The sequence below is a fragment of the Exophiala aquamarina genome (assembly GCF_000709125.1).
Source record: "Exophiala aquamarina CBS 119918 chromosome Unknown aczIA-supercont1.2, whole genome shotgun sequence".
Classification (NCBI taxonomy): Eukaryota; Fungi; Ascomycota; class Eurotiomycetes; order Chaetothyriales; family Herpotrichiellaceae; genus Exophiala; species Exophiala aquamarina.
The window spans coordinates 3351068-3365143 of NW_013550586.1; the positions used below are offsets into that span (position 1 = coordinate 3351068).

Below are 14076 nucleotides of genomic sequence, written 5' to 3' on the forward strand. Positions count from 1 at the left end.
TAGAAGAAGTGACATAAGCCAGCGCTGCTGAAGCTATGCTTACGGCAAAAACGACGTCCTCAAAGCCTCAGTTATTCTCTTCCAACAGTCGTCGACATCCTCTTTCCTGTAGTCTTTCCCGCTGGTATAGTGGGAGAAGCCGTGAATGGCATCGGAGTACTCATGAATATCAACACCCACACCCGTCTCGCGAAGCTTATACGCGTACGCCATGGCTTCCTCCTTGAGGCAATCCAGACCGGCAGTCAGTACGAGTGCAGGTGGCGGTCGAAGATCTTTCAACAGCTTTGTGGGCGTGGCCAACGGAGCGACAAACATCTGGTTCCGATCAATGTACGGTGGTATATAAGAATCTTCCATGAGCTCGCAGACCCCGACAGGAAGGCTTCGGGACTTGGCTTTTGCATCAGTCCGCTGGAATCGTGCAGCATATGACTGATACTGCTCGGTGCTGGGATAGAGTAGAATTTGGGCCACCTGTTTGAAGTTGGGAGGCAGCTCTTGCCGGAACCGAGCGCATGGCCCTGTTGAGAACGAGAGCAGCAATGATAAGACTGCAGTCAGGTTCCCACCCGCCGAGTTCCCATGTATCGCGACGCGGCGAGGATCAGCTTTGATGCCGTGCTTTTCGGCGTCCTGCGAGAAAGCCCATCGGAGGACTGCATATACTTGCAACAGTGCGTGTGGGTATGGATATTTGGGCGCTTTTGCATAGTCGATTGAGATGACAATGGCACCGAGCTGCTCAGTTAGCCGGATCGCAGATCCTGGGGCGCAGAATAGACAGCCTGCGATACAAGGCCGGTGAACGTGAGAGAAAAGCGGAGATCTCACCTCATCTGCCAACTTCCGGTCATGCTTCTGCCCATCCTCCGGCTGGCCCAATATGAAGCCGCCACCCTCAAGCACCAGCAACAGTGGTCTTTCTTGACTATTTGTAGCGGCTTCGGGGGCCGGGGGCTTGCAAATCGCGATTCGAACGTATCCTGTTCCGAGCCCTGGCGTTGGTACTGTTATTATCTCGTCGAAATCTTTGCCATCTCCAGCGTTCAGATACCAGACAAGGTTTCGTAGTACTGCAGCGCCCAAATGAAGATATATATCTGTTAGAACATGGCGCCTGGGGCCATTGATAACCTTTGGTTCCGGAACTTCAGTTTGGGACATGTTCCTTGACCTCTCACCGCCGTGGAGCGCAATTGGCCGCGACATGCACGTCGTAGTTACGGGTTCAAGGGCGCTGGACAGACAGTTGTGTGCTTCTGCTGTTGTCCACAAAGTGACGCTCCGACCTTCTATCACTAGTCCGAGGCCTGCCAAGACACCAATAGCCGGTGAAATACTTGTGTCAACGTTAAGTGGGCTGAGGAAAGTTTTCCTGTCATGAATGATGGTATGATTATGTATGAGTACAATCTCGTTACCGTGGTCAGTGGATGAAATCATGTAGTTCCGTAAATTTGAGCTGGACGTTCTCTAATCATCAGGATCAGCTTTAGAGGCGGCGAAGATGGCTGACTCAAGCTGATTGATGTCAGCATATCACAGCGAGAATCGGTGTTGCTCCACAACAACCTTTATTTCCATGTTGTTGTGCGAGTTCCTTTTGACATATAAATGATAATTGAGGCATTCTGTGTTTCTTTCGGAATCGTAGAGATTTCACCTTCGGACATCTTAGTATAAGACGCCTTCTTTTCTACTCTATCCGGTACCACTTCATCTCCAAGTCCAACATTCCGAATCAAATGCACTAGCCTCTCCACGGTCCCACGTTCCTAGTTTCTATAGAACATGACGGCTGATACTGAAGCGAACGGTGAAATCGCGGGCAATGCTGAGAAAGTCATCAACCCTATCAACGGTGTTGAAGGACTCGCTGCCGTCAACAGCCACCGTCCTACAGCAACGGGCGAAACGGAGATCAATGGTCACGGGCAGCAGTCAGAGCTACCTCCGCATCCAGGTCTCTTGGATCAGTGGCATTCGCAGCCCCGAAAGCTGCGAATTATCCACGTCGGTGCTGGAGCTACAGGACTTTGCGCAGCGTTCAAAATGGAGCGACAATTGACAGACTATGAGCTCGTTTGCTATGAGAAGAATCCAGAAATTGGTGGAACGTGGTACGAAAGTAAATGGCCTCTGATACAGCCTAGGTCCACCACTGACTCTTTATAGACCGGTACTGGGGTTGTGCTTGTGATGTGTAATTCGACTCCACGAGCCCTGAACTGAATCGAGCTAATTCCGAAGGCCCGCACATATTTATACCTATACTTTTGAACCGAATCCAAAATGGAAGTCATACTACGCTTACGCACCTGAAATTCAGCAATACTTCATGGATTTCTGTGAGAAGTACCAATTGCGCAAGTATATCAAGTTAGAGCACAAGGTAATAGGAGCTACGTGGCATGAGGAGAAGGGACAATGGGAGGTCAAGATTGAGCACGACGGCCAAATTCTAACTGACTGGGCGCATATTCTAATGAATGGCTCTGGATTCCTTAACCGCTGGAGATGGCCAGAGATCGATGGTCTGCATTCTTTCAAAGGAGCGCTGATGCACTCCGCGGCGTGGAATGGTATTCAACTTGCACCACTTTTGGACGGGCAAAACTGCTGACCTGATACAAGACACTGTTGACCTCAAGGATAAAAGAGTCGCGCTCCTCGGCACAGGATCTTCTGCTATCCAGATCTTGCCGCAAGTGCAGCAAGGTAGTCCAAAATGTTTCTCGCCGTATTTCGTCGTCGCTAACGGATGGCAGTTTCGCGCAATATTAAATACTTTATGAGGTCAGCTAGCAGCCCTGAAGCAAGATCTTGGCTACTAATCAATTCAGGTCAAATACATGGATATCACCTCCAATGCCACGAGTTCCGGTCGAGCTAACTGAAGGAACGAAAGCCACAAGCTCCCATGAGGAAGTCAATCCCGATGTCTCTCAGGCTTATTACAAGGCAGAAGAGGTCCAGCGCTTCATCGACGACCCCGAGTACCACCTCCAGTACCGCAAGCAGATCGAACATGGTATCAATGTCGGCTTTGCCATATTTTACAAGGACTCTCAAGCCTCCCAGATAGCGAAAGAGTACATGGTCAGTGCCATGAAGCGAAGGCTACAGGATAATCCAGAACTATGCAAGCGGTTGATTCCAGACTGGCCCGTGGGCTGCCGGTACGTAAAGGGAACATCGCCTCGCACTGGACAATTTTTGTTCGCTAATACCCTCTTAGGCGCCTCACACCTGGTGATGGCTATCTTGAAGCTTTGATCAAATCAAATGTTGATCCAGTCTATGCTGAAATCACTGCAGTCGTCCCGGAAGGTCTGTGCACAGAAGACGGCGCATTTCATGAGGTTGACGTAATTATTTGCGCTACCGGGTTCGATATGGCATGGACGCCACATTTCGACTTGGTTGGTACTCATGGCCAGCGACTGAAGGATGCCTGGCAGCCACACCCCAACTCATACTTAGGAATTGCGGCTCCGGGTTTCCCCAACTATTGGGTCATGAACGGTCCTCGCGGAGCGCTGTGCAACGGTACTGTCCTCCCTTGTTTTGAAACCCAGGTCGAGTATGCCATCGCAGCTGCAAAGAAAATCCAATCTGAGCAGATTCATTCGTTGAGTGTCAAGGACGATGTGACTCGCATGTTGAATCGATATGTGGATAAGTGGCAAGAGGGCAGTGTCTGGACAGGCGAGTGTAAGAGCTGGTACAAGAATAACACGGTCAATGGAAAAGTCATGTGCTGGGGTGGTTCGGTATGCTTGAAATGCTGGTATTCAGTCCACAAGGCCTTGCTAAGTTGATTCACAGTCTATGCACTACCTCAAAACGATCAAGACGCCGCGGTGGGAGCATTATGACATCCGCTATGTATGTCAATGACGACCCATGGGCTTTCCTGGGCAATGGGCGAACCAAGGGTGAGACAGAGCGGAGTCTGGAGGGTACAACGCCTTACTTGAGAAATGCGGACACGACGTGGACGATCGAATAGAAAAGGGGCCATGATAAACAGGAGCCAGCAACATTCGGTGAGCTTGGACGGTACTGGTGCAGCTAGCAGCCATTGCTGTATACAATACCAATTTTCGTATCAATGGGTGAAGGGGGTTTTCCCATGACTCAAGGGCAACGTCAATGTTTCTAGCTCCTGTCGGCGAGGACGCAAAGTGAAATATCAACTCCGGGCGCTGGAAGCTAGATGTGACAACCATCCTGCACCCCTGTAGACGGAGCCTTGCGGCTGTACCCGATGAGGAAAACTCCCCGCACTCCATAGCGGAGCCCCTCCGCCTTTCCCACCTGGCCCAGGACCATTGACACGGTCGCTGCTTTCACATTGCCAAGGCCATCGCACCAGGTCTTGGTCTTAATACGCGTATTCGACTAGGCCCCTGCACGTGCTAAAGGTAGGTGCTTGACGCAAGTGGACTTACTAAAGTGTGGTACACTGACATCAGCGAAGCTGACATGAGCCCAAGGCACTCAGGACCTTGCACAGCGGAATGATTCACGTGTGTATCGATGCTAAATACAAGAAAACATGAAGCGCCATCAATCAGGTTGCGTTTGCTTTACGACGCTGCAGTCAAGGCTCGCTTCCTACACCGGCCTTCGTCCGGCACATGTTGGAGAAAAGTGCTTTAAAAGACATCACGAGGTCCCGTTTAGACAGCCGCCCGACATGGCTACCGCTGAGCTTCCTGACATGGCCGCCGTCACCCAAATGCTCCGACAGCACACCCCTGCGTCCAGCTTGGATAACCCACTGACCGAGATCGTTGTCTTCAAGCTACTACCAGCACAGATGCCGCCCTCAGCGGCAACGCTGGGACGCATCGAGAAGGATTTTGCGGTGAACTCTGCTGGCGGCGTCGGAGTCCGACGCGTGGCTTGGGGCACCTCTCTCACGGATCCCGCTACAGTGGTTCTTATGTTCGACTGGCGGCGGATTCAGGATCATTGGGACTTCTGGGCCGCAGAGGCGTTCGTACCGGTGATAACGGCGATTCAAGAGCTTTTTGAGCCTGGGAGGCCGTTGGTACGGCATTTTGATTTCAAGGGCCAAGGGATGTTGGTGGAGCGGTGGCAAAGGCTCGATGTGTGGGAAGCTGGAGAGAGTAACGTGGAAGCACCGAAGAATGGGAAATGGAAAACATGGCGAGGGGGGTTCGCCGTTGACATAGGTGAAACGGACTGGTATGGCGCTTGCCTAGGGTATGAGAGTGAAAATGAGTTGCGAGAAGAGGATGTGCAGCTTCCCAAGAATGGTGAGAAGCATTTGATGGACTTCAGGTTTATGGACGGAACAGATAAGGCGTCGTGACAGTTTTGTGAAGTATCAGAAGCACATAAACTGTGGATGACTTTATGCCCTACTGTCAAACCACTTGCCCATCGGTAACGCGAAAACATGTGACACAGAGAGGCGGTTTATAAAGAAATGGGAATGTTCCACGATCTGAGGGCATGAGATGTCTACAAGAAGTCTTTAATCAAGTATGTGAAGACGGGATGCGGACGCCGAATGCCATCAGACCGAGAAGATAGAATACATCCAACACTTATAACTATCCTTGGTTTTCCCTACCTCCTTTGATTGTGTGGCTGAGATCCGATATCGAGATGCAAACCACATACAGGCGCACGCCACATTGCAACAGACGCCAGGGAATGGACAACAGTGGCAGATAACGACGGCAAATTCTTTGACCTGGTCAAAACAGTGGGTTTTGGGGTCAGAGAGGTTGTAGAAACAACAACGTCGCTATGAGTTTAGTAACTGGTGAGCGGGGCTGAAGTGCAAGGCGCCGCCGCAAACATGACTAAAAATTAGCGTTGATAATCACCATATTGACTGACCAAGAGAGCCTGATGTCAGCTTTCCTAGCTGCCTCCCAAAGCCCTTATTCCCGTGACCACACTTGGATATATGCCCAGTTATGCGAACCTCTTATGCCATATTTCATACACAGAAATCATGGCCACAAATCAAACGACAAATGTGTTGAACGGCGGGATCAACAACGGCTACGAGTACGGCGAGTATACTACTCAAGTAATGCAGACCATATTTCAGGTCTCCGTTTGGCAGTTGTTGCTTTACTTGACTGTCTTTTGGACGTCTGTACAATGGATACTAACTCATCGAAAACGAGTAAATATCGCTCAAAAATACCGTACAGAGGCTTTATGCTGACCCTTCACTGTAGGCAAAAGTGCCCGATGTCGGATTTGGGGTCATTCCAGTACTGGATTCATGGATGGCCGCATATCGATTCACAAAGAGTCCGCTCAGTGTAATGACTGAAGGCTACGCCAAGTATGCGCCTGGCTATTTCCGAATTGCGACTGTCCAGGACGAGTGTGTTATCGTCACAGACCGCGACAAGGTGGCCGAGTATCTGCGAGCCCCGGATGATGTGCTGAGTATGCAAGACGCGGCGAATGATCAACAGCAATTAGCGTTCACGATGGGATACGGTGTAGCTCACCGTACCTACCACACGCCGATCGTGCGAACAAAGCTGACCCAAAGTATCAAAACACATTTGGAAGCTATGCAGGCCGAGATACAGAGCAGCTTGGATGATCTGATAGGATATCCTACCGAATGGACTCCCTTTACCATCTATCGACTAATGGCCATGGTTGTCGCGCGTACCAGTAATCGAGTAACGGTCTCGGATGGATTACACAAGGACCCAGTCTTCCTTAACACCGCGATCGACTATGCCGAGGCCGTTGTTCTTTCGGCCGAGCTGGTCAGGCCTTTCCCTAACTGGATGAAGCACATTGTGATTCGACTCACGCCTGTGTGGTCTTGTCGGCGCAGAGCCACCAAATTCCTGGAGCCAATATTGACTAAGCGGCTGAAAGGAGACTTTGACCAAGGAAAGAAGCCCGAAGATCTCCTTCAGTGGCTCATGGATGCGGCACCTCCTATCGAGAGAAATATTCCGCATATGGTGGAGCGGATCATGTCGATGAATGTTGCGTCAATTCACACAACGACCATGGTGAGTGCTTTGTGTGGTTTCTTGCATCAATTCGTCCTACTGAACCTACGTCGCAGACATTCACGGGTGCGCTCTTTAAACTTGCAGCGGAGCCAGAGAAGTACACGCCAGAGTTACGGCAAGAGTTGGAACAAGTGCTGAAGGAAGGTCCTTTGACCAAAGATCGTCTCACCCAATTGCGCAAAATGGACAGCTTTCTCCGCGAGTCCGCTCGATTGAACAACAGCGGTCTTCGTAAGCACTGTTTCCCTCACTCTGCTCCCAGTCTACATTCCTCGTCCAGCCCGTCCGATCCCTATTACCTTTACCTCCTTCAAGACTAACATCGGCCCTCTAATTCTAGTTGCGATCCAACGCAATGCCAAGAAGACATTCACCTTCAGTGACGGCACCGTGATCCCCGCCGGGGCCAAGATCGGCAGCCCAACACGCTTCGCCCACCGAGATCCTAAAATCTACAAGAACCCAGAGGAGTTCGACGGTTTCAGATTCGCTCGCATCCGTGACGGAACTACCGACAACACCGTCTCCGCCTCGTATCAAGCGATCAGCACAGCGCCAGAGCTCCACGTTTTCGGCCACGGAAAGCATGCCTGGTAGGCCTCTCTCCCTTACCCTTGGTGCTGTATTGTCAGTATTCTGAGCTTGTGTGCCGTATCCCGTGCGCAAGCTGTATTGTCCGGGTACCTGTTTCTTGCCCTACAATCTTGATTGTTGTAAAGCGGATCGCTGACGCTGTGTTCACTTTGCATCATAGCCCGGGCCGATTCTTTGCTGTGACTGAGATGAAGCTGATTTTCGCTGAGTTGATTCAGCGCTACGATATGTCGTTACGACTTGGCGAGGCACCCAAGGAAATGCTAATTGCGACCATGGCAATCCCCGAGACGAAGCTGCAGATTTTGTTCAAGGTGAAAGGATGAACATCTGAAAGCGACAGGTGTGAAGCGCGACGATCGGGATAGAATGCTATGCTAGAGTACTAAGCAGGTGTAGTCAACCAATCTCTGTTCAGTAACAGTTGCATGCCTCTTTCTGCTTTTGTGACTGTTATACAGGCGCACTATGGTGAGAAGTCTCTCTGTACGTATGAAAGTTTGTGATTGGGTAGGGATATATGGCCTTGTATCGCACACCCTTCTATCATCCCATGACAAGGTGATAGAAGTAACACTTCCTTTCTCTTCAAAATTTCCCCCCAGCATTCCGAAGGGTGTACTAGAGCCAGGTGAAATGAGAGTATGTAGGATGAAAATGTCCGAAATTAAGCGACCTAGCTCCATAATTACTGTAGGCTAGGAGTGGAGGAACACAGATATATCAACCACACAGCAGGCGAATTGTAGCAATCATGGCGTCTTCTCTCGGAGCAGTCCAGACACAGCAGGTCGTAGGCCCCACGACGATCAGGGAAGATAGACCAACAGCGCCTCCGAAGCCAACAACTCCGCCTCAACAATTCCATCCGCGACCACCGTGACTTCCTCTACCACATGATCGCCAAGAATCGAACAATCCGCATTGGAGAAGAACTGGCGGGTAATCGACACCTCATGCAATGGATCTTGCTGTTCACGCGTCGTGACTGAGTCGCTGGACGGAGTCGTCAAGCGCAGCGCCCGCAAAAAAGCGTTTTCCACGGCAGACAGGCATGTCAGAGTGAAGACGACGCTCGAGCGTGTGCCGGAGCCCGAATAGTAGCCGGCGTTGATCAGGACGATGCGGCTGGGCTTGCCGGCTTTGTAGATAACGTACTGGGTGTATGCATCATCACCAACATCAAAAGCAGAGACGTACTCACCGCCCGCTAGCGCTAGCACAGAGAAGTATCCGCCATAGAAGGGGGTGTTTACTTGGTTTGATAGGAACAAGTTGAAATTTGCTGTGACTGTGCTTAGCTCACATGCCCAGCTTGTTTAGGGCAACTTACCCTGATTGATGGTTCCCTGATGGTAATACAAATGCTTGAGCCCCATCGAAACAGCTTTCAGGCTCTTGTCCACTGTCTGGATCGCTGCGCCAAAGCTGGCATCCATCACTTCATCAATTCCATGAAAGTTCGTCTCTCCTGAAGCACCATGTCAACACAAAAGTCCTGATTGGCCATAGGGAAGATACTCACCCAGTATGTAGGGCCGTGCAACCGAATGAGCAAGCGCGATTTTGTCTTCAAAGGTGGGCAGGTCAGCCACAGTCTTGTTATGTGCCATTTCCTCTGCAAGGATGGTGCTGTTGGAAAGAGCGTATAAATGGCCGTTGTAGAACTTGGTGTATTTCTTAATGGTTGCATTGTAGGCCTCCTCAATCAGGTAGTTGGTGTTGGGCCATCCGGGCTGAAGAGGGATGGAAACAGCATAGTCACCGCCTGAAAGGATGGGCCATTTGGGCTTGTAGGTGTTAATGAAATCCTGGGCCCAGTCGGCATTATCAGCGCCTTCCTGGGACTTATTCCACGGTGGCACGGCGACAGGCTTTTGCCACTACAGGTAGTACACTGGATTCCTTTGTGAGCATGACTGCACTGATCTCCGAGATGGATGGTAGCTCACGATCAGGCTCATTACCCAACTCGATGGTGGATAAGTATTTCTCCGCTCGTGCCTTTGCCTCCAGAACAGCCGCAAAGGTGTTGGAGTGGTTATTGTCACCTCTGTTGAAGCCTATGGCGAACTACATTAGACTGCATGTGCCCAGGAAGACTGCTGCTTTCGAAAATACTTACCCAGCATTGTCTCAGCACCGTACCTGGCTGTAAGGTTGGAGGGACCCAGCATTAGCAAAGCCTCGACGTGTGGCACGACATCCGAGATGCTCACGGATGAGGTCAAAGAACTTTGGGCCGTATGTGAGCCCCATTGGAGGAATTAGTGGATCAGGGTCGTCGTATGAGACGTAGCCGTCGAATTCTGGATCGTAGGTGGCGCGATCTTGCGTGGTGCCTCCGATACGGATAGGCATTTTCTGACCATACAAACGGGTGAAATGTCCAAAACACAGCAGCGGCGGAGTGATGCTCAACACGTAGGAAGGCCACATATAGAACTCGAATATGTATGGCGCTCGGTAAATATTTGGTGCGGGAACTCGAAGGGCCAACGCACGAAGGTCCTATAGGGGTGGAATCCAATTTAACGGCTGTTGTAGGCATTGACGACGGAAGACCGCATGATCTGCTTGCAGCCAAAGCGTGGTGGACGATGGCAGCAGCTGTTCCCAGTTGGTACAGAGCTTGAGCCATGCTGATGGTTGTGGAAGCGTCAGTTCTGCTGGTGTTGACCTTGTCCTACAGCGGGCTACAAGTTTGGGACGAGGGTCGAAGCTCCGACCTTCGGCTTCTGAATATCAACAATTGAAGACTGACGCAAAGGCCTTGAGTGTTAATCAACTAAGCCTCATTCGCCTGGTATATGCACTCCTCATCGCCAACGTTGAAGTCTGTCATACCCACGCGGTCCAAGACGTACCGACACGACAGCACGATGTCTGTCCCCACGAGCATAGTGTACAATTTTCCTAGCTCCGTCAGTCGTGGAGTCAGATATGGGGAAACGGTATGTTGTTTGCGGAGATCATCCAGCATGGGATCGGAAAGGTTTAGCTTGCGGGATCAAAGAGAAGCATCAATACTCTGTACTCCGTACCTACTGTTTTACTCGTAAATAAATCCTTTCTTCACTCGGCCGTAATTGAGCCGAACCCTCTTCATCATGTGGATACGCGTATTGCTCCCAGAGACTACGCGTGATGTGGCTGGTCCGCCTGCGGGTCTTTCGCCTGATTAAGCCTGTGGAGAGAGCGGCTCCACTCCTAACACGCAGTAACATACTCCGAGATCCTCAATTCACAGCCCTGTAGCACACGTACGGTCCGCAACAGAACTGTTGAGATTGAAAAGTAGTTTAATCGAAACAAATTTTGACATGACCAGACCGGGCTAAGCTCTTAAGATGTACGAGCGTTCGCTTCGTTGGCGTGCAAGAGATCTGCTTGACAGAACCCCGACCGTAGCCACCTGAGGAGGACAGTGACCCCGCCTAGTCCGAAGGGGTAAGACCATATATTTGTGATTGGGCAGCGCTTAAATGAATGGACAGCGACATCTCTGGGTTTCTACAGATGTTAGATGGCTACCAAATGACGATCTGCACTAGAAACCGGCAACAACTCAGAGGTTCTACGTTCCGCAAGGCAAGCTACTACACGAACTCCGGAAACGCATCAAAGGGAGCTCACAAACATACCTGCTGGGATCCGAGCGGGATTTTCGTTTCGAGAGCAGAATTTGTCGGTCGAATGGGCAGCTCCGTCATCAATGAGAGTGGAAGTGAAAGAGGAAACAGAACTTAATTCGACACTGTCCCCGCAAGACTCAGACTCGGCGGTGCTTGACACAGTTTGGCTCGAAGGAGAAGGGGTCTGTCTGACTCTGATAATGCGTGGTTCGACAACTTTTGCATCGAACTACCGCGCCACCCCATAGGTGTCTTCGACGCACACATTAAGTGCCTTTTGGCAATGTCGACATTTATCAAGGACGCTGATCTTGCTAAACGTCGAATTTGGTCCGTTTACTTGGCTGCTTAGCCTTTGTTCATGCTGCTTAATCCACGCTTTCAGCTCCTCAGCTTCAGTTTATAGCTCTGGGTCTCAATTTCATGTCTGACCAATCTTCAGAGTGCGAGGCCAATACCTGGCGCAGTGTACCTAGTCCCAGCTCACCATTTTCTCGAATGACATTGTAGAATTCCGTTTTTAAGCAAGATTTTTGGGCGTGCTTAGCCACGCTGTGGACAATGATGTCCCGAAGACCTCGGTCGCTCTCCGGAGTCGACTGGAATACGTCTCTCACTATATCGTGAAAGTCTTGATGAGTCCAATTCCTTTCGGCCCAAATACAGAACCTTGCCTGTGCGAGGCTCTTTAGGGATGTAATGTTGTATTTCTCTGCAATAGCGCACACCCGTACATTGCTGATAAGTGCAGGTTGCTCCTGCTCACTTCTAGTTTCGGTTGCTCCGGACGAGACTTCCGCGGCCTCAGCCTCATTTGTGCAGGACATGTGAAGGGAAACATGGTCAATTTGCGAGGCGAGGCTGTGGGCAACGACGTGGTTGCGTCTTATCCGCTAGACAAGAAAGACAAAATTGCCCCAGTTAAGGCTTTGAGATGTCCATCGGCGAGCACACTTCGGCTGAGAGTGTGCAAGATTGGGCGTCATGAGTTCAATAGAGGATTTGAGTCGCACGTCGATGACACCTGCCGCAGTGTACCAATACACTGGCCTCGAGGGAGGTGTCAAGCGGACAACACTTCGAGATCATCCTCTCGATGACTAGTATGAGTATAGGGAATCGAGGACGCTCTGTTTCGCGGTCCGCCTGTTTGAACACAAAAATACTGTAGGCTTGAGGGGAGCTGTTCGCGCCAAGATCCGCTTTTAGTGCGTACTAACTCGACATATGTGACAGCGCTAACGAAATATGAATGCTAAGACGCGCCACGGCCGCAAAAAGTCTTCATCCATGAGAGATCAAATGTGCAAATGCTTTAGCATTGAGAACGATTCGGACTCATAGGAGAGGGGCTCGTTGTCATCATTTGCCTGGTAAAATTTTATATAAACTCGAACGAGGTAATAGGCAGAGACCTCAGTCATCCACTTGATGCTCGCTTAACTTGCCCAAATGAGACGCAGCAGCACTCGTAGCACAAGCACCCACCCCGCCGAGCCGCCGAGCCAGGTTGTTTGGCCTTTGGAGAGGCGCAACGGTACCCTGTCACGCCCATGGATCCTTCTCCTGTGCGGAGTATCATCGCAACGAGGTTATAATGGCTCAAAGCTACGCTGGTCCAGGTGTTATCTCCCGGACATGATGTTGACTTCTAGCTTACTTCTGCTCAGCTATCGCTGCCGGCACAGGTACCCTTGCCGCGATCGGCACAACCTACATACTACCTGCGCTCGGCTTCTGCGCTGCAGGTGTTCAAGCTGGTTCAATCGCGGCGGGAGTGCAAGCCTCTGTTTACGGAGCAGGCGTCCCTGCAGGATGCATATTTGCTAACTACATTGCAGAGCCACGGTGCGACGGGTGCTTTGGCTGGAACGCTTGGAGCTGCGGCATTACCGATTGGGATCGTTGTGGCGGGTGGGACCAATCTTGCCAGGAAGGCGCTACAAGGGGGACTTATGTAATTGAAAGACTGCAGCTCAAATGACGTGAGCTTACGCCCATGTGAACGGTCTACCGTCTGTCTTCATCTGGCGGATTTGCAGCTGAACATTGAGAACGCGACAGCCACATCGAGCGCAGCAGACGGATTGAGCAGGCGCTTTGAAAGCTGTGGCTACGCCCAGTCTAGCCTCCTCGCAACAGAATCCGAGGGATCGGAGGGACTCGCCATAGCCATGGAGTGAACGTCCTGTTCCGAGAAAGCCATTTTTCGTAGCCTCGCCCAAGGTCTGACCATTCCTGGCTTCCAGGTCGCTGCACCAGGACATTGAGGTTAGTCTGGGGTTGGTCATTTGCCAGGATGTATCCATTTCCTACTCCTGTCTGAGTACTCCGTACGGAGGACTCTGTACATGGCTATTGATTATCGACATGTGCGGCAGCTTCTGCTCTGGGCTACGACACGTCGTACAGAAGTCCTCGCTTATCTGAAGCCTTGAGAAGAACCGCGCAACACCCTCAATGCCATGTTGCAGCGGCTTCCTCCGCTCTGGCGAGGCGTTTTCGTACTTTGTCCTGCAGGGTCTAGAGCCTTTTGCCGGTGTTGGTGAGTCCATGTTAAGCTTGTGGGAGGCCTTAAACTACAAGCACATCACGCCAACGTTTGACGGGCAATGGAGGGTGAGGGCCAAGGCTAAGTAGGTATTCCGTACCTTACGAGTACCAAACATAGTAGCATTCTGAGCCCAACCTAGACCTTCCCGGGCTCGGGGATATGGAATCACGTTTTCCACTATGACGGCGCCGTTGTTGGCAGTGCTGACATGAGGAACCCACAGGATTCTTTTCTCAAAAGTTGCAGGTTG

At 51.0% G+C, this 14076-nt stretch overlaps 6 protein-coding genes across 6 annotated transcripts; 3 read left to right on the forward strand and 3 right to left on the reverse strand.

The window, feature by feature from the left end:
- Nucleotides 1-39: 39 nt before the first annotated feature.
- A1O9_03026 (uncharacterized protein) lies at nucleotides 40-1167 on the reverse strand (the record flags this gene model as incomplete). Its single annotated transcript, XM_013408596.1, has 1 exon — nucleotides 40-1167. One exon carries the CDS (start codon nucleotides 1165-1167, stop codon nucleotides 40-42), a length of 1128 nt encoding a protein of 375 aa, XP_013264050.1.
- A 627-nt stretch (nucleotides 1168-1794) lies between these two features.
- On the forward strand, nucleotides 1795-3903 carry A1O9_03027 (uncharacterized protein; the record flags this gene model as incomplete). Its single annotated transcript, XM_013408597.1, has 6 exons — nucleotides 1795-2123; nucleotides 2254-2585; nucleotides 2638-2743; nucleotides 2847-3182; nucleotides 3242-3776; nucleotides 3832-3903. The coding sequence occupies 6 exons, from the start codon at nucleotides 1795-1797 to the stop codon at nucleotides 3901-3903; spliced, it is 1710 nt and encodes a 569-aa protein (XP_013264051.1).
- Nucleotides 3904-4705: 802 nt separating this feature from the next.
- A1O9_03028 (uncharacterized protein) lies at nucleotides 4706-5347 on the forward strand (the record flags this gene model as incomplete). Its single annotated transcript, XM_013408598.1, has 1 exon — nucleotides 4706-5347. One exon carries the CDS (start codon nucleotides 4706-4708, stop codon nucleotides 5345-5347), a length of 642 nt encoding a protein of 213 aa, XP_013264052.1.
- A 976-nt stretch (nucleotides 5348-6323) lies between these two features.
- On the forward strand, nucleotides 6324-7640 carry A1O9_03029 (uncharacterized protein; the record flags this gene model as incomplete). Its single annotated transcript, XM_013408599.1, has 3 exons — nucleotides 6324-7040; nucleotides 7097-7274; nucleotides 7324-7640. The coding sequence occupies 3 exons, from the start codon at nucleotides 6324-6326 to the stop codon at nucleotides 7638-7640; spliced, it is 1212 nt and encodes a 403-aa protein (XP_013264053.1).
- An 806-nt stretch (nucleotides 7641-8446) lies between these two features.
- A1O9_03030 (uncharacterized protein) lies at nucleotides 8447-9998 on the reverse strand (the record flags this gene model as incomplete). Its single annotated transcript, XM_013408600.1, has 4 exons — nucleotides 8447-8922; nucleotides 8971-9108; nucleotides 9163-9520; nucleotides 9786-9998. 4 exons carry the CDS (start codon nucleotides 9996-9998, stop codon nucleotides 8447-8449), a joined length of 1185 nt encoding a protein of 394 aa, XP_013264054.1.
- A 1705-nt stretch (nucleotides 9999-11703) lies between these two features.
- A1O9_03031 (uncharacterized protein) lies at nucleotides 11704-12090 on the reverse strand (the record flags this gene model as incomplete). Its single annotated transcript, XM_013408601.1, has 1 exon — nucleotides 11704-12090. A coding segment is annotated over one exon (387 nt), but the record flags the coding sequence as incomplete, so codon positions are not given.
- Nucleotides 12091-14076: the final 1986 nt, after the last annotated feature.